The sequence below is a fragment of the Giraffa tippelskirchi genome, chromosome 4, assembly GCF_054371585.1.
Source record: "Giraffa tippelskirchi isolate mGirTip1 chromosome 4, T2T-mGirTip1v1.2.pri, whole genome shotgun sequence".
NCBI lineage: Eukaryota > Metazoa > Chordata > Mammalia > Artiodactyla > Giraffidae > Giraffa > Giraffa tippelskirchi.
This window is the reverse complement of record NC_137278.1, coordinates 190,832,539-190,856,172: the sequence shown is the minus strand read 5'-3', so window position 1 is coordinate 190,856,172 and position 23,634 is coordinate 190,832,539. Positions and strand designations below refer to the sequence as shown.

The following is a 23,634-nucleotide window of genomic DNA, read 5'->3' as shown; positions in this document are numbered from 1 at the left end:
GTCAAAGCCCTTGGCCTGTCCTACCAGGTATCAGTGTTAGAAATTTATAAACTACACACTCATGTGACAGCTTATTGGAAATGATTCCCAATTGGGAGTCTTATTTTTGTGTCACATGAGCCTTAAATAAAAGCGAGAGAAAGATGAGACAGTTTACATGTCTTTACACTCTGGAATCTATCTCTTTCCTCCCTACTCTGTAACTCTCAACGTTCTTTACCCTCTCCCTCTTCTCCTCTACCATCACTTTATTCCCAGGAAAGGAAATGAGAACCCTAATTTAAGCTAGGTGTTTCAATATCTAAATGTCTAATATGGCTTAATATGGCATCCTTCCTGGGATGACTTTCACTTAAATGCCTCATGAGCAGCTCAGGGCTAAAGGGATAACTCTGTGTGGGAAGACAGTAGTTGGAGTCAGGCTGAGGAACGAAAAGGAAAGGTCTTCTCAGGACCCCTGAAGTCACACCATGGGCCATATGCCACCTGTAAGGCCAGACCCATTCCAGTGTAACTGCCTACCCTGAGCTGCTTCGCATCCACAGAGTTCCTTAGACAGGGAGGAGAGTCTCTTGACACTCAAGCGAAGAATGAAACGCTCAAACAGTATTTGGCAATCTACTGAGGACACATTTCTTATATGGCTTTGGGTTCAGACAGCATAGAAGGTATGGCCACATACCTAGAAATCCCTAATGCATTCATCAATAGCACTGCAGCTGCATCATTTATGCACACATCTGAATCATTCTTAACACAGCAGACACACACAGAGTGTAAAACAGACAGGGCTTTTTTTTTTTTTTTTAAGAGATGGAAATTAACAGAATAAAGTGAGTTCTGGAATAGCTTTTTTTCAAAGGCTATTGCCCAATCTGGTTATTCTGTGCCTAAATCCTGAACTAAGCAAAGAACAAACAAATTAAATTAAAAACAAAAATAAAGAAACCCTAGTTCTTAAATGAGATGTGCAGGTGACCAGCACGCTGCGTTTTGGCAACACAGTGTCTTCACCTCCCATGCAGAGAATTACCCATGGGAGACTCTCTGATGGCCACGGAAGACTGGGCGGGTGATATTCCCTTAATTTTCTAGACGACTCCTATTTGTATCACATTACACATGCGTTTTGGCACTACTGACACCACCAACATTTAATGGAATCATTTGGGAATTTTTCTCTCCCTCAATACAACATGGCTGTGGCCAGTACAGGGGAAACCCACATCAAGGATGTTTCCCACATTCTGGCTGAAGATACACAGTGACATATTTTGAAATTACAAGATCCACTGTACATGCGTCACTCTGAAGGGTGTGCACACTCTTAATTCAGGCAAATTCAAGGGTCAGATTATCTAAAGTCGGTAGAAATGCTGAAATTTCAGCATGGCCACCAAGAGGAGGGATACAGGACACCACCTACCAACTCACTTCCACAGTGGAAGGGAAGGATGGAGGACATGAGAGATAGAAAGCACGGATTCTGAAGAAACTTGGAACCATTAGCCCTCCTGAGGGTGTCTGTGGAACCTCACAGTTTGGATAGACTGAGTCTTTGTCCAGACCCATCTGTGGAAGAGATGGGGCTGACAGCGGCTCATGGATTTTCCTGGCTTCTTATTTTGGAAGGAAGTAACATCTAGAACTTGGCATTGCTCAGCCTTCCTTTCTGTAAGATTTCTTGGGCAGGCTGTGAATATCTTATTTGGGCTCAATTCAAACATCCAGTTGAAGAGAAGTGACCAACTGGGGCCAAAGAGGGTTTTAGAGAAATGAAATTAACCAGCCAACAGTTTTTGATGATGGGACGATTGGACAGAAATGTAATGTAATATCCCAGCGAAATGGATTTGGAAATTTCATCCTGCGGTACAAAGAGAGAGAAGGCTGCCACCCTTCACAGAGACAACAATCCAGTGAAAGAAATTCTACTTGTCTGGTCAACCCCAGGTCAGGTTCTGAACACCTGGCTTGAGACAAACAGCACTTTCTTGATGGAGGAAGTGAGAACAAGGCAAATATAAAGTCACTACAGGCACTGTCCTTCTCGGACTCACCCTTCCACCTCTAAAACCAACTTTGTAACCTTTCTAAGAGAATCTCCTGGCTACTGAGTTTGGGGAAGATCTGGTAATCTTTTCTGGAAAAGCATGCAAATTTTGTAAGACACAGATCCAGAGTTACCCTCCCATAACCAGATATCACATGTTTCCAGGAAGGAGACTTCATGGGAATTTTCCAGGTGTGCCTGTGGTGGTGATTTCTCAGAGAAGGAAATGGGCAGAAGAAGGCTGGAGCCCAGGTACTAGGGAGAAAAGACTGAGCTGCGGGGAGATTTCTCAAGATGGAGCTTCCTGGAATCTCTTAGCCACATCAAGAAGGAGAGATTGATTTGACCTCAATTCTGGTTTAAGCCCTTTGGGGAATCTTTCCTACCCTAGGTGCCCACAGGAGAAATATGGCGCCACCAGCTTGATCTGGCATGGATGCTGGTGATCTGTGGTCCACCTGGAAGACAGAAGCTGGGCCTGGGGTTTGCCTGAAGCCAAACTGGACCCAAGCCAAGCCCAGTCATACCCGACGACTATGACTACCTCTCACAGGCCAGTGAGAAGACTGGTGAGGTGGGCGGCAAGGACCCACAGCCCTTCCCCAGCTTCGTCACCACTGTGGCCTCCATTTCCGCTCACTGTTCTCCAGACACCCTGCAGCCAAAGCCGTACAAAACTCCCCCCGGAAACAGAAAATGAAACCCCTTAACAAAACACTTCCCCCTTCATTCCCACCCCCACCCCGCTCCCTCCAGCCAACACCCTGAATACTCACAAGAGAACACTTTATCTATACAAAATGAATTAGAAAACAAAATATTTACATATGAAATAAACACCATCTTGCTTTCTATCACCAGCGGGAGATGACAGAGCCCCCTTTGTTCTAGATTGCTGTTCGCTATGGTTGGTTTGGTTTTTTATTTGAAAGGGGTGAGGTAAGAGGAAGAGTGAGGGAGGAGCCCCTGACCTGGGATCCAGTCAGGGTGAAGAGTGTTTGATGGCCCCTTGCCTTCTTCCTCCTGGAGACACCTCACCTCTGTCCTCTCGCTCCAAGTCCTTCCTTGAATCTAAGGTAAAGCACTCTGTGCTCCTCTCTCCAAATCTGTGAGAGGTTCAGCCCCTTGCCCCCAGGTTCGTTTTAGAAAGAAAACAAAGCTTTACAAGGCCTTTAGTTGGCTTGAAAATGAAAGACACTGAGGTAAAAATCAAGGAGGGTTGTAGTCAAGGACGCGGTGGGGGGGTGAGGAAGGGGGGTGAGTCGGGGTGGGTGGGATTTCTCAAAGAGACATGGCAGCTTCCTTCAGAGGAGGATGAGCACCTTTCTGGTTTATGTGTCCTGTGTGTAACATGGAGATCCTGCGGCCAAGCTTCCAAACTGACCGGGCTCTTTGGCTGCCACCTGGGGAGAAGGGAGGATGGCGGAAGAGTGGAACCAACCCCTGGAACACGTCTACCCCAAGTTTTGGGACTGGCAGTGACAAGTAGTCGTTTCCCTTCTCAAGTTTCCACCTTTGAGGGAAGGGGGCTTCCTGTCTGCCAGTACCTTCATCCCTGGAGTTTTATATGTGTGTGTATATATATATACACACACACACACATTATTTTTTATTCTTGAATAGTACGAGCTGGGAGATGAAGGACATGTTGCAGGAAGAAGGAGGGGCTTCTACAGAGTATCCACATTGGGCTCAATGTCACATTCTCTGGGAGCCAGACCCAATGAAGTAGCGGGGGAGTCCCTCTCCACCTCCCGTCCCCTCTTCCAAATCTCTTCCCTTCCCTCTCCATCTCCTGAGCTGTACTTGAGGAGCAAACTCAAAGCTCTGCACTGTCTGTTCCATATCACTTGTGGCCAATTCAGGGGGTAGCAAGCCTGCTCTCCTAGCTCCAGGTTAAGTAAGAAGGGATCAAAGCATTGAAAACATCCCCCTCTCTCACTTACCCTATCATAAACGATGCCCCTTGCCCTTCAAAGCGTTCCTTTAGCTCCTTCCCGCAAACTGGCCAGTTGAGGGTCTCAAAAGCTCAAATGAGCTTTGCCCACTCTTCTACCCTTGGTTATGTGCAAAAAAATCCTGGCTGCTTCTATTTCCTTTTAGCCTTCCTGCAAAGTTCTTGGCCAAGGCTGGTTGAAAGTACTGCCAACCATGAAGGAATTAGTTTTGTATATGTTGCTCTTGTAGGAATGATCACTCACATGTTTTGTCTAGGCCACAGAAACTTCTCATCAAGAACTTCCATTCTCCTTATTCAGGAAGGGTGAAGGGGGAGAGAGAGCCATAATTCAGATAACATAGGACCATCTTTGTTTGTATACAAGCCAAAAAAAAGCCTGTTGCTTAGGAATACTGAAGAAACAGCTTTATGGAGTCAAGGTTGCCTTCTACACAAATAGGCCCCTGACAACAGGTATGTATAGACAATAGGTGTGCAAGTGTATATAGACACACATGCACAGGCAGTCCCTCCTTCTTTGCCTCGAATGTGCCATGAAACACTGCTCTAATGTACTTTTCATCATCTGTCAAGGACTTTTCACTCGAGTTCACCATCAGTAAGTCTCATGGAATTGGAGAAAACTCTTTTTTTTTTTTGGCTTATATATAAACACACATGGCTTCCCACTCTCTGCTTGGTGCCTGATCCGCAAACACAGGCCATCTAAGCGACAAGAATTTAGCAAAAGCCTCTTTTCATTCACAGGCAGTACGCTAATAGATCTTACGGGAATGCTTTTGCTTCCTCACCTACACATACAGATCAGTCCAGCAAGAGGTATTCTGCGTTCCCCGAGGCCTCCTCCTGCTTCTCCTTGGCTTCGCTCCAACTGGGTGGCAAAGAGTCCTTCCACGCCAGGAGCAAGCTCCCCTGCGGCCACTGCCTTCTTGGCTCTAGCCGAGCCAGCCCACGGTATCCACTCTCCGGAAGTGAGAACGGCAGCCTACCATATCCTCTCGCGGGAACTGGGAACGGGGACAGGATGGGCGATGGGAAGGAGGAGGAAGAGGAAGAGGGGGCTGGAAAGGGAGCAGAGATGGTGCTGGTCACCAGGCTCACCCTCAGAAGAAATCAGAACTCCAGGATCCCCAAAATAAATGAAAACGACAAGAAAGGAGCAAATGGGAACCAAGTTCACCCCCTCACCCCCCGTTCGCCCTCCGTGACATGCGTGCCACACGCCCACAGCCAGACCCTCCCGGACGCACCTTCCGCCTCTCTCTTCCCTCACTCAGACATCAGACTCAATACTAGACAGTTTCTCATACACATGCCCATTGCTGGAGCCATTGAAAGCCCTGGGGTTTTTGTTGTTAGGCACACAGGGGTTGGACTGGTTCCCTATACAGATGTCTTTCTGGAAGCGGCCCGGTATAGCCCCGTGCAGGGCCGAGACCACCGGCTTGTTGCTCACAAGGGCCCGGAAGTCCGGCCTGGCCTTCGGCGCCCCCGCCACCGTGGGCTGCCTGAAGAAGTAGGATTTGCTGCCGTGGAGCAAGCACTGGTCGTCCCCAAAAGTGGGGATGAAAGGGTTCTGCGTGACCCGGTCGGGGTAGAGCGACTTGCTGAGCATGTAGCCGCCACCGCTGCCGCCGCCGCCGGGGTTGCCATGGTGGTGATGTCCCGAGGCCGGCGCCGCCGCCTTGCCATCGTTGCTGCCGCTGAAAGCACTCTCGCCCGCTGGCATCTCGAACATGTGCGCGTAGGGGCTGCCGTCCAGGAAGCGGCCCTTGTCCTTGAGGCTCACGCTGCGCGGGGCCAGGGCGGCCTCTTCTTTCTGCAGGTCCACGAACGTGTCGTAGGAGTGTTGGCGCCGCAGCTTGTTCCGGGGCTTCTTCTGCGCCTTGGAGTTGGTGGGGCTCTGCGGGTACTTAGACGTGGCGGACGTCACGGCCGCCACTGGGGCGGCCGGCTGATCCAACTCCTGCAGCGAGTTGTCCTCGCTGATGTCATATAGGTTGCCGGCCTTCTTGCATGCCTCGCAGCGGATGCAGGCCGGCCGGCCCGAGTTCTGGCCGGCCACCACCGCCGTTGCTGCCGTCGTCGTTGAGTAGTTGTGCAGCTTGGATGGGCAGCTGCGGCAGAAGTTGCCCCCGGGGCGCTCCTCCCAGTCCACGTTGGTCAGGTTCTTCTCCCAGGGGGCCGGGACCCCGCTGACGACCCCCCCGCCGTGCTTGTCGCCCGTGCCGTGCTTAAGGTGATGAGCTCGGTTGGTACAGGGCCCTCCGCCGCTCACCGAGTCGCGCTTGAAATCCTCGCCGCGCTCCTTGTAGAGGTCGGTCAGGTCCACGTGCTCCCAGTGCGGGGAGGTCTCCTTGGCACGGAACTGGTCCAGGTAGAAGTCCCGCAGCCCATCCTTGTCCCGAAAGTAGCGCTTGTGGTCTGGGGAGCGGGGCGGCCGGCGGCGGTAGGCCAGCTCTATCTCGTCGAACTCGCGGCGGGACTTGGCCGAGGCCGGACGCTTCTTCAGGCTGTCCTTGTACTGCTGCTTCCGTCTCTTGGCCGCGTTGCCCTCGATGTTGCCGTAGGTGACCGTGTGGGTGGAGATGTCTGACACGTCGGAGCGGATCAGGTCGTCGTGGCCGCCGTAGCGGTCACTCTTGAACGAGAACTTGCCGTACAGGTCACCGAGCTGGCTGTGCTTGGACGAGGGGAGGCCAATGTCCAGGGGCTTCTTGCCCAGGGCCCGGGGCTGCGTGGTGAAGGGCGGGTTGTCGCAGTCATAGAGCCCATCTATGGAGCTGGCGCTGCCGATGCTGTGGGGCCGGTGGTGGTGGTGGTAGTGGTCCTGGTACACGTTGCTGTCCTTGAGCTGCAGGTTCCCGAAAGTCCTTTCCACCTCACTGATGTAGTCGCTGAACAGGTTCTCCTCACAGGGCGGGTTGTTGTAGGACTTGCAGTCGGAGTGCGTGAAGCTGCGTCGGTGCTCGGAGATGTCATAGACAGACGACTCGCGGCGGATGAAGTCCAGGGCGCTCTGCGGTGAGCCATTCACACCCGACAGGTTGGCCATGTTCTTGGCCGTGCGCAGCAGACGCAGGATATTGGAGTGCGTGTTGTTCATGGTGGCGGTGGGGGAGTTCATCACGGATTGGCGCTCCTCAATGGCCACGCCGTGGATGCAGCTGTAGATACCCTGCAGAGAGGATGAGGCGGTTAGGTCTCTGGTAAGGCTGGAAGGGACCCTCAAGTGGATCCCTACTCCTGCTAACTGCCTAAATGGTTGAGAAAAGTCCAGGAAAACATGAAAGAGATGGTCTTATACACTCATAGAAACCTGTGGCTAGAAACTTGCCTGCCTTGTGCTGTGCTGTGCTCAGTCCCTCAGTTGTGTACAACTCTTTGGGACCCCATGGACAGTAGCCTGCCAGGATCCTCTGTCCATGGGATTTTCCCAGGCAAGAACCCACTGGAGTGGGTTGCCATTTGCTTGCCTTATTCACCATCATTTAGCAAGTCTCATCATGAACCCTAGGGCTTTCCAGGTGAGGCTAGTGGTAAAGACCCTACCTCCCACTGCAGGAGATGTAAGAGACCAGGGTTCCATTCCTGGGTCAGGAAGATCCCCTGGAGAAGGAAATGGCAACCTACTCCAGTATTCCTGACTGTAGAATCCCATGGACAGAGGAGCCTGGCAGGCTACTGTTCACAGTCACAAAGAGTCAGACATGACTGAAGCAACTTAGAATGCAAGCAACATGCATCATGAGCTGGGGGTCTGATTAGACAGGCTTGGCTCTCCAAAAGGGGCCTCACTACATACACCAAGTGATCTAAGCAAATGGACTGGAATCACAAGACATGAGATTCATGCCTCACTGCACCACTGATTTGCACTGATTTTTCTTTCTACACTGAGGTTTTTGCTTCACAAAAATGAGGCCATGATATCAACTGATAGCAAACAACATTGTCAGTCTTCTGGAAATCAACAGCAATGCTTTACAGATGTTGGGGCTATTCTGCCCTGGCTGGTCACCCCTGGCTGGCAGTAAAGACTGGGGAGCCCAGGCATTCACAATTGCCACTCTTTTCCAGCTCTGGCAAATTTTGAGCAGCTTTTAGGATTTTGATCATCAGATCACAGCTGAGCAATTCTCTCCCTGAGCCAAGCATGAACCAAATTCAATGAGACAATTAGGCAGCTTTGAGGTCAAAGAAGGATATTTCTGCTGCTGTGCCTTACACCATGGGAGGGAGGACCTGGGATAGATATTAAGGACTAAATAGCAATCATGAATCCCCCTGCTGGAGAGGAGTAGTGGGGGAGGGATGGAGTGGGAGTTTGGGGTTAGCAGAGGCAAACTAGTGTATATAAATATAACATGGATAGTGTATATAACATGGACCTACTGTATAGCACAGAACCATATTCAATATCCTGTGATAAGCCATAATGTAAAACAAAAAAAAAATGAAAAAGAATGTATATACATGTATAATTGAATCACTTTGCTGTACAGTGAAATTGTATATTGGAAATCAATTATACTTCAATAAAATGAATTTAAAAAAAAGAATCCCCTTGTCAAATGCTCTCCTTTATTCTCTTTAGCTCCTGGTTTCCTCCTTCAAGTTTCTCATTCACTGTGATCATAAATAACTAGTATCTTAACATTAGTATCGATTGAGAACTCCCTGTGTGCAGCTTCTTGTGTAGAGCTCTAAAAAGCACCATCCAGGAGAGGGAGAGGCTTGGGCTCAAGTCTCAAGTCAGGCCAACCTCCTGCCAATCTCTAGTTCCCTGCCTTGAAAGGTGGACATATTTGGAACTTTTCCATCTGGCAAGGGAAGGTCTTTGCAGAAAAGGTCATTTGAACAGTGTCTTTAAAACAAGGGGGATTCATTTGGCAAGGGGCTGTCCCAATGGAGGGAGGAGGATGACAGGAGAGAAGATTCAAAAGTAGAGTCACAGCTAGATGGGAAAGAAGGGTGGTTTGCATGGGATGAACATCTCTGCCCTGGAGGCAGCCACAAGATAAGAGATCTACAAGAGAATTGGGAGATTAATATATAAATATATATATACACACACAATAGGGGCTTCCCAGGTGGCACAGTGGTAAAGAATCCACCTGCCAATACAGGAGATGCAAGAGATGTGGCTTCAATCCCTAGGTTGGAAGGATTCTCTGAGTAGGAAATGGCAACCCACTCCAGTATGCTTGCCTGAAAAATCCCATGGACAGAGGAGCCTGGCGAGCTATAGTCCATGGGGTTGCTAAGAGTCGGACACGACTGAGTGCAGAGGAGAAGATATATACACTACCGTATGTAAAGTAGCTAACTAGTAGGAAGCTTCGGTATAGCACAGGGAGCTCAGCTCAGTGCTCTGTGATGACCTAGAGGAGTGAGATAGGGGTGGGGATGGGAAGGAGGTCCAAGAGGGAGGGGATATATGTATACATGTATACATACAGCTGATTCACTTCATTGTACAGCAGAAACTAACACAACACTGTAAAGCAATTATACTCCCATAAAAAAAAAAAGGGTTCCCTTGCTTTCTTCTCCTTTCTGACCCTTCTTGATTATGGCCAGGAGAAAATGCACTTGTCCTCTATAGAGCCGTCAATTATGTCGAGGGGCAACAAATAGGATTGCTACTACAGGCTTCCTGCGCTGTGTGGCCAGCCCCCTCTCTGGGGTCTTGGGAAGTGACACAAGGTGCAAAAGTGTGGCTTAGGGACCACAAGCCCCAGCCTCCTGCTTCCAGGTAACTGAATGGCCTGAAGCAGCTCACAGCCAGAGAGGACATTTTTCTCTAGAACTAAAATACTATAGGAAAATGATCAAAAGATGGGACAACTTAATGAGTACTCCATTTTCTTACATAACCCCATTACAGACAAAGTTGGTTACATCTGAAGCCTAGACCTCTATTCTAAGAGGATATCTGAGTTTAATTCTCATGAATGAATCTCATAACTTTATTAACAAAATCAAAAAGTCTGCTTTTTTAAGGAAAAAAAAAAAACTCTTCCCTGTGACCCTTTATTCATATTCGACACTGTGTTCCAAATCTCACTTTAGACTAGACATGTATAAGAGAACTAAATAAAGAAGGACTTGAGTGGTACTCTTGCTCCAATTAAGGAAGTTTCTGGAATGCAAATTTCTTAACAGGTCAGGACTTATTTCTGAAAGTTCTGTTAAGCTCCCGAATGCTCCAAATGCATACATGGTTAAAATATAAAGTGGGATGGTGAAATGACCAATATACATTTGCATGTCAGAATAAGAGAGATATATGTCATGATTTATATAGAAATGTGATTTTTTTAAAAAGGATTAAATGATTAATCCAGCCTATGCAGAATTAACTAATAGTGATGAAAGGCACCTGGGGAAAGGCCAAATGTTTCATTTTGATAGATCTGCCAGTTCTTTTTAAGAACCAAATGCCCAAACCCCACACAGAAAGCTGTTTCTTGAAGGAAAAACAGCATCACCTGTTCTCTGAGCCACTTGAAATGATGTCATCCTACCCCCTGGGGAAATGTACATGATGTGACTTCTTGCTTTCACAGCCTCAGGCTACAGTTAGTGCCCCTCTGGACTCTCTGCTTTGCATGGTGCTAAGCTAAGCTTCCTTTCCCAAGTTCCAGGCACCTAAATCAAACCACTTACTCTGCTGATGGAGAAGACCATGCCGGGCTTGCCAGAACAGACACCCATAAAGCAGTGCCGGAACTGCCAATAGAAGAGGTGTTCGCAGATGAAGGTGATGAGGCTGAGAGCCATGGCCGCCCCCAGCATGTAGAAGACACCTGCCATGTTGTCGATGTCCAGCTGGCTACTCATGACCTCGTTCTTCTCATTGTGGCAGATGCCCGTGAGCCACAGAGCTTCCAGCTCCTCCATCTCCCCTGGGGGCCGGACAAGAAGGAGGGAAGAGAGGGGGAGAAAGGGGTGTTGGGAAAAAAGAGGAAAAGAGAGAGGGAAAGAGACATGAAGAAAACCAAGAGAGAAAGTTAGTGCTTTTATTAATACTGTTAAACTTATCAAGTTATTCAACAAGTGGTCAGTGAAAACACAATGTGGGTACCAGAGGTGATACAAAGATAGAAGACATTACCTCTGTGCCCTGTATGAATGTGTGAAAGTTTTAGTTGCTCAGTCATGTCAGACTCTTTAAGATCCCATGGACCGTAGCTCCTCTGTCCATGGAATTCTCCAAGTAAGAATACTGGAGTGGGCAGCCATTCCCTCCTTCAGGGGATCTTCCCGACCTAGGGACAGAACCTGGGTGTCCTACATAGCAGGAAGATTCTTTACCGTCTGAGCCAGGTAAGCCCTAGCTACCCAGTGTAAATTGGTATATAAACAATCAGTACAACAAGCTGTATGTAAGTAACAAAAGCTTCCTGAATTAGTCAGGGTAATTTTGTAGATGTGGTGGCCAGTGGGTTTTCATGAGGAAGGTAGGATTTGGAGGTGGGCATGGTGAATGGGTGAATTTTAATTGATATTGTACAAAAAGGCACTCCAGGCAGCAGAAATAGCATGATCAAGGGGAGGAAGGAGAAAAACACAAGTCTATTTGGGAAAGGCTGTCAGAACAATTCAAACACAATAACAGTTGGTAAAAGAAGCTGAATACAAAAGGTTGATGAAAGATTGCTGAGCACCTGAGTATCAGACTAAGCACTTTGCACGGTTTTTATTTTTTTTGTAGACAGCGAGGAACAACATAATGGAAGAAGCGATTCAGAAAATTGCTCTCAAAAAATGTGCAAAGCAGATCGAGTTGGGGGGAGGAGAGACAGAGACTAAAGGGTGGAGAGATTGATTGATTCCCTAGAGGCCCTCAGACTTCCTGATCTCTTGTTGAAAACATAAATATTCACAGGAAAAGGGAGGAAGCTGGAATAAAATGAGACCACCAAATTTGGACCTGGCTCTTTTTAACGCTGCTTAGAGAAGTTTTGATTAATTCAAGTCATGCCAGGTTACAATAACTTTGATCCACTTCAGTGGATACTAGGAACTAGAAAGGTAGAAATTGTAGGCAAGAGGAAAATAAAAGAAACCATGTGCCTGAGAATGCATCTAACTCTAGAGAAGCAAACATCTGAAAATCTCATGGAGAAAATTGCCAGTTTGGCTTAAAATGTGAAATCTGTTTGCACAGTCTGACTGGAGCTCTGGTGTGTGTGTGTGTGTGTGTGTGTGTGTGTGTGTGTGTGTGTGTGTGTGTGTGTGTGTGTGTGTGTGTGTGTGTGTGTGTGTGTGTGTGTGTGTGTGTGTCACTCAGTCGTGTCCAACTCTTTGCGACCCCATGGACTGTAGCTTGTCAATTTCCTCCATTCATAGAATTCTCCAGGCAAGAATAATGGAGTGTGTTGCCATTCCCTTCTTCAGGAGATCTCCCCAACCCAGGGATTGAACCTGGGTCCACCACATTGCAGGCAGATTCTTTACCGTCTGAGCCACTGGGAAGCCCATGGAGCTCTGGTAACTTTTGCAAATCGTCTTTACTGCTGCTCTTCCTTGTGGATAGAGGCCCTGTTATTGCCTTGAAGTGACAGCTACATTATCACGACAGAAGCTCTTACACTAAAAAGGCTTGGAACACTCCACCTAGAACTCCATCCTCTTTCCAATGTTCATCAAATCACTTTTTGGTCATTTCTTGGATCAAACTTGGATGATTTTCCTAACTGAACAACTGACCTCACCTGGAGTCTGCCAATCCAGTTGTCTTCTCCCTACCAGCAAAGATTCCGCACACAGAATTGGGGAACTGCTGGGTTGATGGCCTGTGGGGCCAAGTACAGTCAGGCTGCTCCTTGTAACAGGATTAGCTTCTATGAGACTAACAGGAGAAGGAGGTCCTTCAGACAATAAAGTGAAGTGGGATGTGGAAGCTGTGAGCAAAATAAAATAGGAGATGAGGTTTTCTCAAAGCAAGTTGTCTCTTCAAGGAATCACTCTGGCGAGTGAGTACCTTCCAGTGTCTGCCTCTGAGGACCTGGCCCTGCTTCCTACCTCTTCCACCGAGAGAAGCAAAACAGGAGAGGGAAGGATGAGCAAACGGCTGTGAATGATTTCTTGGCCCTTTCTCTGGGTCCAGAGAGAGCAGATGTCTGTATAGTCAAAGCTACGGTTTTTCCAGTAGTCATGTATGGATGCAAGAGCTGGACCCTAAAGAAGGCTGAGTGCTGAAGAATTGATGTTTCTGAATTGTGGTGTTGGAGAAGACTCTTGAGAGTCCCTTGGACTGCAAGGAGATCAAACCAGTCAATCCTGAAGGAAATCAACCCTGAATAATCATTGGAAGGACTGATGCTGAAGCTCCAATACTTTGGCCACCTGATGTGAAGAACTGACTCATTAGAAAAGACCCTGATGCTGGGAAAGATTGAAGGCAGGAGGAGAAGTGGGCAACAGAGGATGAGATGGTTGGATGGCATCCATCACCGATTCAATGGACATGAGTTTGAGCAAAACTCTGGGAGATAGTGAAGGACAAGGAAGCCTGGTGTGCTGCAGTCCATGGGGTTGCAATGAGTTGGACATGACTGAGCCACTGAACAATAACAACAACCTCATTACGAAGCTTTAGAAAACTAACATATACCTCCCAATGTCTTAGTATACTATGAAATACTTTTCTGGAAATGCAGAGGTTAGAGGGACGGGGAAGGAAGAAGGGTTGATGTTTTGGACTGGCCATAGGAAGAGGCCAAGTAGACACTTTCCCTTTCTTTAACTCACCATCTCCGAAGAGCTGCAGGATAGCAAGGTCCACCTGGCGCTTCCATCCAGAGTCTTTTTGGATGGCAATGCCATAACCAGTGGAGGCAAAGACCTTCCCACTGCCAATAGTCACCAGCTTGCAGCCCTCATCTCTACCGGCCATGTAGTTCAGCACGGCTGCATCGTAGATGAAGGCATCCAGTTTCCTGTGCAAGAAAAGAGCAAACAAACCAAGTCCAGTGGAGGAATTCGAGTACAAAACTACCTATGGGCCATTAAGAGGAAGAAGTAGAGCTCCAGCAGACTATGGGGAGAACTGGTTCAAAGCAGGGCTCAAGGTGGAACTCAGCCAGAAACTAAAGCCTAACTCCCAGGTGGTTTTTTGTATGATTTCAGATTGAAAGGAGAAGTTTTTTCCCTCCTGTTGGGAATGATGAGAATGTAAGTTGGGCCCGGAGCCAACTCATAAGCTGTGTCTGAAAAGGAGAAGGAGTAAAAAGGAATCAATAAAAATAATAACAGAAATAATGAAAAGGAACCATCACAATGATCGCAACAAATAGCATGGGTTAGACTTACATAACATTTTTCATTTCTCAGTTCATTACAGTCCAGAGTGGGGATAAGTGTAGGTGGATGAGGAGCACTGGATGGGCAATGCTATTTTGGCGGTCAGAAAGGTTTCAGTGTTTTGTTTTGCAGCACAAGGAGAGGAGAGAGTTGCTGAGGGTGGTGGCATTATAGGCTCAGGTCAAGAGTGAATGTGTGAAACCACAGCCAATGCAACATACAGAATTGCGATGTCTCATGTTCCCAAACATATGAGAATCTCATTGTATGTACAGTGCTTTGCAAGAAGTAGGCAGGGAGTGGGGAAAGGCTAGGGGCAAGGTCAGGAAGGTACAGGTCAATATTTAAACACAATAAATGGAGAAGAAATTCAGATATATTCATATAGGTCTGCAAGAAAGAAAGGCAGGCATCATGACCTGCACTGTTACAAGTTCAGTTAGCTTTACACCTCCTTAAGAAAAAAGAAGCCCTTTCTGGCATGAAAAAATACAGAACATTTTTTCCAAAGGTCCGTGAGTATCCTTTAGAAGGGTGTTCATCAGAAAGTCAAAGCTCCGAAGGGCTTGAGAACTGTGATTGTACAAGGGGCCAGACAACCCAGAGTCATCCGTCTCCCAAATTCAGATCCCACCTTCTGAAATCTGCTGTGATTTTATAATGATAAGACAGAGTCTAACGGTATTTAAGTAAACATGCCTCTGGGAGGCTCATTCCGCATGGGAGCCACCAGGAGGTCTAAGGGCTGTCAGTCATCCTCCAACACAGGAAATCAGACCTAAACTTCAACAACTCTCATGCTCAACTGTCTGTCTTACTCCACAGCTGTGGCTTCTGAGGGAAAGAACTGCCATGGCTGAGATTATGTAAACCAACATATTTGCAGTTCGTGAGTTCTTTTGAATGAACAATTCACCCTAGATTATAGAGCTGGAGCAAAGAGTGCCAATTTTGTCGGAATTGGAGATCAGTTAACATATTCTTACTGTTTGTTATCTAAAAGCTTTCCCCCTTTTCATTGTTTCTTTTTCCCTTGTCCATAAGACACCAAAATCAATTTCACTTTTAGGTCAGCAGGTTTTTATTTTGTGTGTAACACATGAATTTTAGCCTTGACTCTCCCCTTTGACTTTTATATCTATTACATTCTTATTTCACGGTTATATTCATGCAAGTAAAATAGAAAATTTTGAAAATATATATGTGAATAATACCAGTGGAATCTCCATGCACTGGTCTGAATCATACCATCAATTTATCCTGAAGACCCACAAAGTGCAAATGCAATCTTCTTTGCTTGAATTTGGTGTGGCACACAAACATGGTGCATCTTATTCCATGGATGTTTAAGAAACGTGAGCAACACAGCAAAGATTCTGAGCTTGGAAGCAGTTCTTACCCTGTTTTCAAGGAGAGCAGTGCGTCGTCGACACCTCTCTGGTTGAACTTCCCCATATAGGCATGCATTTCTGCATAGTTATTGCGAATATTCCTCTCTGTGCTGCCGTTGGGCACAGTGCCAAAGCGGAAAGGGGGTGAGAAGTCATTAGGTCTCTGGAACTAAAAAGAGAGTTAAAGAGAGACAGAGAAGATGAATGCTTCAGGAAACATGGAGAGATATTAAGTTAACATTTGTGCATTTATCATGGAAGGGACCAATGAGAGTTCACCAAACACATAAGCCCTCATTCAGGAGTAGCAATTGCTATCTGAAAGTAAACTTCAATTCAACTCAATATAATCCATATTGTTGAGAGCTTTCTATCTGCCCATCCCTGACTTGAATCTGAAAACTCTCGTCTGCCCCATGTATGCGCACTGCACAAAACCGGGGACGATGGGAATGAGCTATTAGCTTAACTGCAGTGGGCTGGTTGCCTCTATTCTGAAAAGTGTGTGAAATCTGCTTCCAGGCACCATCATTGGACTATTAAGGTTCTAGGACCTTAGTAAGGCAAGCTACATCATACTCCTGAAAATCACTTGTTGGGTAGCAAATATGTTTTGCTAAGAAATTCTCTCTTTACTTTCCTTGATGCTTTAAAAGCCCATATGTATCCTACATGAGTTGTAGAAGAAACTGTAAAAGCAAATGCAATTTTAATTATGTTTCCTCTTGTGTTTAAGAACTGAGAGTGGATTGCCAGGGCATAGCATAATAAAGGGAAATCTCTTGATTTTTCATCCCTATGACATCAGCTTTGTTTCTGGCTATTGCCCTGCAGTGAGCAGTCTGTATATTGTTTCTTGAATGCACAGTTCATGCATTTGTATCTTCATGGCCTCAGAGAGTCTGTTCCCTCAGCATGATCTCACCTTTCTCCCTGGGCCAATTCATGTCCTTCACCTCATTCATTTAACTCAGAGCAATTTCTTCAGGACACTTTCTCTGAGTTCTTTCTTCCATCAAGTTTACCCAAGAGTGAGTCATCGGTACTTGGTGTTCTTGGTCTAGATCCTTGTAATTAATACTACAAATTCATTTACTTTCTAAATAAGCTGGCCAAGTTCTGAGAGCTGGTCTCTGAGGTAGTCTCTAGATTGAGACAAATACGGACTGAAGACCAGCTCTGAGTGTGTGTTAGTTGCTCAGTCGTGTCCAACTCTTTTCGATCCCGTGGACTGTAGCCTGCCAGGCTCCCCTGTCTATGGGATTTCCTAGGCAAGAATACTGGAGTGGGTTGCTAGTTCCTTCTTCAGGGGATCCTCCTGACCCAGGGATTAAACCCAGGTCTCCTGCACTGCAGGCAGATTCTTTACCATCTGAGCCACCAAGGCAAGTTACAGGAGCTCTCTGTGCATCCTTTCCTCATATGTAATAAAAAGACAATAATGTCTACTTTTCAAGATTGTTGTGTGTATTAAATGATACAATGCATTGGGAGTGCATGACGCAGCATCTTGCACACAGTAAGTGCTCAATAAAGACTTCTTATATCATTTTAAATTCATATCTACATTCTACATTCTCTAGTAAACTTCACACTCTCCAAGTTTCTCATTCTATTAGGACAGCAATGATCAGCTAGTGTATGACCGGAGTTCACAGTCATATATGCTGTGCCCTGGTATAGGAAAGCCAATGTAGATATTTAAAGTCCACTTGGTTTCAATATTAAGTGAAGTGCAGTGAAAGTCACTCAGTCACGTCCAGCTCTTTGCGACCCCATGGACTGTAGCCTGCCAGGTTCCTCTGTCCGTGAAATTTTCCAGACAAGAATACTGGAGTGGGTTGCCATTTCTAAGTGAAGATATCTTGAAAATCTTTGAAGATACCTTTGAGAGTCTAACTTAGGAGTACTCTGAAGCTTGGGGGCTGTCTGGGCTTACGACCATTCTCCTTTATCCTTCCCTTGACCTGAGACACTTAGAGCTTCTCAGATATATGGGGATTTCATGGGCCACTAAATGTCACAGCACCAGTAACCATAAATGCCATCTTCATTGCTCAGAGTTGGCCATAGTTAAAAGTAAGGTCATGCAGTGGGGTTAGGTAATCTGAGATGCATCAAAAGATCACCTCTTTCTGACTTACTACAGTGCTTTTTGCCATTAAGAGTTTTTGTTTAATTATTTTTTAAGGGGTTGTGATTTTTAAGAAAATAAAGATACTACAAAAGAGTCAAAGAATTTTAGAGTTGTATGAGCCACTCAAGGTTAACTAGTCCAAATCTTTAATTTTACAAATGAAGACAGAGGCCCAAAGAGGACGAGTTATCTGCTCAAAGTTGTACCATGGCAGTGATGGCTAACATTATCAGGAATCAGCTGGCTTAATTAATAGTACTTCTCACGGTGCCCAGCAGATAACAAGTTTAAAGTAAATACGGATATGCTTGATTGGAAGAGACAGAATGTTATGCATAAAACTGCCAGTTGTAACACTTCAGATGTTTGAAAGATGGTGTCCCCCAGTCAAAAGTGTAGTATTCATAGATAGCACGGCAGGCAGCAATATAACCAAATGTGCTTCCTTTAATCAGTAATTTCCCATTTTGTTAGGACAGTGAGAACTTATGCTTACAATGACCAAGATACTCTAGGGTCCAAAGTATTTTCTGAAACATCAATGGAAGTTGAAATCATGTCCACTACAATGTTGGTATAAATTTTTATGTTCTAGTTTTTTGAAAATCATCAGTCAATGTAAGATAGATAAAATAATTATTTTTAAATTAAAAAAACTTTTATTGAAGTAGAGTTGATTTACAGTGTTGTATTAACTTCTGCTGTGCAACAAGGTGACTCAGTTATACATGCATGCGTGGATGCTAAGTCACTTCAGTTGTGTCCGACTCTTTGCAACCCTATGGACTGTAGCCCACCAGGTTCCTCTGTCCATAGGATTCTCCAGGCAAGAATACTGGAGTGGGTTGCCATTTCCTCCTCAAGGGGTTCTTCCTGACTCAGGGGTCGAACCTACATCTCATGTCTCCTGCATTTGCAGGAGGGTTCTTTACCACCAGCGCAACTTGGGAAGCCCATTCATTATATATATATACATATTCATTTTCATTATGGTTTATCACAGGATATTGAATGTAGTACTCTGTGCTATACAGTAGGACCTTGTTTTTCTATTATTGTACATATAACAGTTTTCATTTGCTAATCCCAAACACTTAATTCTTCCCTTCCCCACCAAGCCCTTCCCCTTGGGAACCACAAATCTGCTCTCTATAGCTATGACAATTTTTGATTAACCAAATGGAATGTGATATCCAGAAGGTCTCATGTCTTGGTAAAGCTAGATTATGGAAATTTTCTGTGCTACTCTTTATTAACTTTGATTTCTAAATTATCTTTAGACTTCTAGATGCTGTTTTATATCTTTGAATACTTAAAAACTAAAGAAATAATGAAGAACCTGGAATATCCAAGATGATTTGGAAAAAGGAGGACAAAGTTGAAGGACTCACACTACTGAGTTTGAGACTTACAAAGCTGTTGTCATCCTGACAGTGGGACATTAACACATAGAGAGTAAAGAGACACGAGAACAGAGTGCCCTCAACAGATTCAACACATATGGTACAAAGGCAATTCAGTAAAGATACAACAGTCTTTAACCAATGGTATTGGAACTCTATATGTAAAAAAAGAACTTCATTCCACATCTCACAAGATATGGAAATTAAGATATGGATCAATGTACCTAAACAGAAGCCCTAAAACTATAATATTTCCAGGAGAAAATATAAGAGAAAGGCTTTGTCACCTTGAGTTAGACAAAGATTTCTTAGATACGACATCAAAAGTATAATCCACCATCAAAAACAAGTAAGTTGGACTTTGTTAAAATGAAGAACTCTTTGAAAGGCACCATTAAGATCATGGAAAGACAAGTCACTGGCAAGATAAAAATCTCTGAAAACGGTTTAAAACTATTAAAGAAATAGAGGATTATATAACAACACAGCAAGACTCTTATATGGTTAAAGCATCTTCTGTAAGAAAGCAGTCAGAAATAGCCAACACAAGAAGAATGGGAGGCACAGGCCTATGGAAAGCATTGGCCTTGAAGGCAGACAATTTGGATCTGAATTCCAGTTCTTTGACCAACCTTATGAACATGGGCAAGTTCTTTAACTTCATGGAGCCCGTTTTTCTGGAAGTGTTATTTTTAATTACTATTATGATAATATCCAGGATCACTTAACACAGTATCTGGCACATGGCGAATTCTCAGAACTATTAACTGCTTCCATGAGGGTGAAGTTCTAATCCCTAATACTATCCCATGTTAGATTATGTCCCCTAAGGTGGAAAACTCCTGTTTCCAAATTTGTTCCTTAAACTTGGCCAGTCTGGGGACCAAACGGGTGAGTGCATCACCCCAGAATCAGCCAAAGTGGAAGCAGAAGTAAGCCAGCCTTTTCCTCTGAAAATTCTTGTCCCAGGTTGGTGAAGTTTAAATGAAACCTATATTTTTAAACCACTGTCACTGGAACTTGAATTTCACTAAAATTAATGGCCATGGAGAACTTTATCTTTAGTAAGGAAGAAGGAAAAGGAAGGATCTTCCAAATACCACCTTGATGTTTCCAATAAATGCCTGATAATAAAACTTACTCCAAGCTGTGAGGTGTTCTATGGCACTTGTTTAACCCAAATGGCAGTCCGTGCTCCCTGTGGTTTGGGGAAGGAGTAAAACTTAGTACTGTCCAGAACTAGGGGTCTTAAAATCCATGGAACAGGGAGGACTCTGAGAAAAAAATTAAAAAAAAAATTAAAGACCCCAATATACCAAGGAGACCAGTATTGAATTAAAAAGCTTGGTCTGATTTTAAAACAGGGAATTTTATATAGTTATATAGTTATTCCTTATTAGTCACCTTTGGCTATTATAGAGCTTTCTTGAACTTGGAATGTTTCTCTAGATTATAAAAACATGTGCTTAGTTGCTCAGTTGTGTCTGACTCTTTGTGATCCTATGAACTGTAGCTTGCCAGGGTCTTGATACATGGAATTCTCCTGGCAAGAATATTGGAGTGGGTTGCCATTTCCTCCACCAAAGGATCTTCCTGACCCAGGGATCGAACCCGGGTCTCCTGTGTCTCCTGCATTGCAGGTAGATTCTTTACCTGCTGAGCTATCAGGAGAGCCCCATAAAAACATAGGGAGGAGAATAAAAACACAGACATGAAAAAATTTGGGGGATCAGTCTCATTTCACAGATGAGAAAACTGAGGCTCTGAAGAAACCAAGGAGTTGTTCCAGGCCACGGAGTGAAATAGGAGGACCAGCTTAGAGGCTTGTCCCTTGAGCTGAGTCCTCTGACCGTGGCTCAAACACCAGCCACCAGGTCCTACCTCGCTCACAGGGGAGGGACTCTACGCATGTGTATGTGGGGCCACCTGGTGAGGGCACCCTTCCCTTCCTGGCATATCAGATGCCAAATCCCTCTCAGGGTTCAACCCAGGGTGTCCAGCCATAACTGTAAGTAGGTTCTCACCCAAGGGCAGGACGGTGCCAGGATGTTAAGAGACCTGTAATCTCACTTGATCCTCCTGGAGAGCTGCTGGGAATCAGAATTCAGCCATCTGAGAGGTTCAGATGATCATCTCAGTCCCCACATTAATGACCTCAAAGTGAGTGAGTCTTGGCTATCAGGCAAGGAGAAAGGTGTGGAGGCAAGGACAAGGCTCCACCCCAACCCAGAGATGAGGGGACTTGGGGGCCCTGGAGTGGTACTGGCTGATCCCTCCCATTAGAGAGGCCCTTCTGCAGCCTTCAGAGAGAAAGGGAAAAGGCAAGATGTCAAGGAAATGGCATCATCAACTCAATAGATATGAGTTTGGGCAAACTCTGGGAGATAGCGAAGGTGAGGGAAGCCTGGTGTTTTGCAGTCCATGGGGTCCCAAAGAGTTGGGCATGACTGAGTGACTGAAGAGTAACAGGGAGTGGAGATCTGGTCCATTTTGTTTATTTATTAAATACATAAACTGATTTTACTATGTATATGGCATTATTAATTTGTTCATAGCAGCTACTGATATTCAACACCTATATATATGCTGAGAATAACTCTCTCATCTCTTTTAATGATAACAGTTTAAATGCCTCCATTCATTTGATAAATATATATTCTGAGCATCTAATAGTGCAGAGCCTGTATTTATTAGGAGGCAAAGATGAAAACATCAGACTCTTGTTTTCAGGAAGTTTACATACCAGAGACAGATGTACACATTCATTCAGTTTTTCATTCCTTTACCTTTTCATTCATTCATTCTTTCATTCTTATAGACATTCGGCACATATTTACAGTATGTGTCACCATATTCTGGGTGCTGGGGATGCAATGTGACAGGAGAGGAAGAACCTGCCTTCAAGGAGTTCGTATTATAAACAAAGGGGACAGATAATAAACCTTTTTTTTTTTTAATGTAGTGGATTGAGGACTTCGCTGGTGGCCCAGTGGTTAAGAATCTGGCTGCCAATGCAGGGGACACAGGTTTGATTCCTGATCTTGGAAGAGCTCACATGCCCCAGGGCAGCTAAGCCCTTGCTCTGTAACTACTGAAGCCCGAATGCCCTACAGCCAGTGCTCTGCAACAAGAGACACCACTGCAAGGCGAGTAGCACCTGCTCACTGCAACTTGAGAAAGCCTGCATGCAGCAGTGTAGACCCAGTGCAGCCAAAAATAAAATAAACTATAAAGTGTAGTTGACGAATACACAGCCACAGATTCTTTTCCAGTCCTTGTACAAGAGATGAGGCCTACACTCTCTGACCTTAATTCTGATCTGGGCTTGTGACTAGCTTGACCAATAGAATGTGCAGAAATAACACTCTGGGACTTCTGAGGCTTGGTCATAAGAAGCCTTGTGGTTTCCACCTGGGCGTCTGTAAGAAGTCAACAGCCCCGCAGGCTCCATGCCAGAGCCGTGAAGTGTAGGCACTTCTGTCTCCAGGCTTGGCTGAACCCAACCTTCCAAACACTCCAGTCGGGGCACCAGGCAACCCCGCCCACATATCTGACCCACAAGTTGGGGAAATACAATGAAATGGCTCTTGCTTAAGCCACCAAGTGCTGTGGTAGGTTGCTATGCAGCCATAGATCACGGGCCCACGGGTGATCTCAAGTAGTGAAAACCACGTGCTGGGAAGAAATTGACGCAGCTTGGACACAGGACACAGGGTGACTGGCAGGAGAATCAGTTTAGCCCGGCTGGCCCGAGAAGGTCTGTCTGAGAAGGTGGCATCTGAACAAAGTCCTGGATGAGAGGAGGAATCCGGCACGTGAAGATCAGGGGAAAGTGCAGCAAGTCCAGAGAACAGCAAACACCAAGGCCGGACAAGGAGACAAGTCTGGTGTGGCTGGTGGGCCAGGAGCCATGAGCAGGGTGCCACGGAATCGTGTGCCCGTGACAGGGGAGCCCAGAGCGAAGGGGGCTGTCCTGAACAGGCCTACGAAGGCTGAAGCCCCGGGGCTAAGAGATGAAGGGAGAGTCTTCTAGCAGGGCAAGAGGAGCCGAAAAGTTTCTAAATAGACAGCAGTCGGTGCAGACACAGGGAGCTGAGAGAGGCTGGGCGTTTGTCATTATTAGAGGCTAATACATATGGCCGTGGTAACCAGAGGGCATTGGGGCTGAAGACGGAGGTGGTGCCTGGGTCCCAACAGGAGTTGAATTCTGCACAAAGTCCATGCTCTAAGGGAAAAGAAATAGTAGAACCTCTGGAGCCAAACCACCCGAGTTCAAACTCCAGCTCTGTCGCTTGATAGCTGTGTGACTTGGAGCAACTCACTTAACTTCTCTGTGCCCCAGTTTCCGTATTTGTACAAGGGGGCTAATAATGCTA

General features: G+C 45.7%; 1 protein-coding gene across 5 annotated transcripts in view; it reads right to left on the bottom strand.

The window, feature by feature from the left end:
* Positions 1 to 1,127: 1,127 nt before the first annotated feature.
* Positions 1,128 to 23,634, bottom strand: part of GRIN2B (glutamate ionotropic receptor NMDA type subunit 2B) — an 815,960-nt gene continuing 793,453 nt past the window's right edge. For all 5 annotated transcript variants that reach the window (XM_081589234.1, XM_081589233.1, XM_081589232.1 and 2 more), the window contains 4 exons: positions 15,727 to 15,887; positions 13,776 to 13,963; positions 10,686 to 10,924; positions 1,128 to 7,191 (listed from right to left, as the gene is read on the bottom strand). In XM_081589234.1, coding sequence (XP_081445360.1) covers positions 5,287 to 7,191; positions 10,686 to 10,924; positions 13,776 to 13,963; positions 15,727 to 15,887 — 2,493 coding nt within the window. In that variant the 3' untranslated portion in view covers positions 1,128 to 5,286. The remainder of the gene's footprint in view (positions 7,192 to 10,685; positions 10,925 to 13,775; positions 13,964 to 15,726; positions 15,888 to 23,634) is intronic.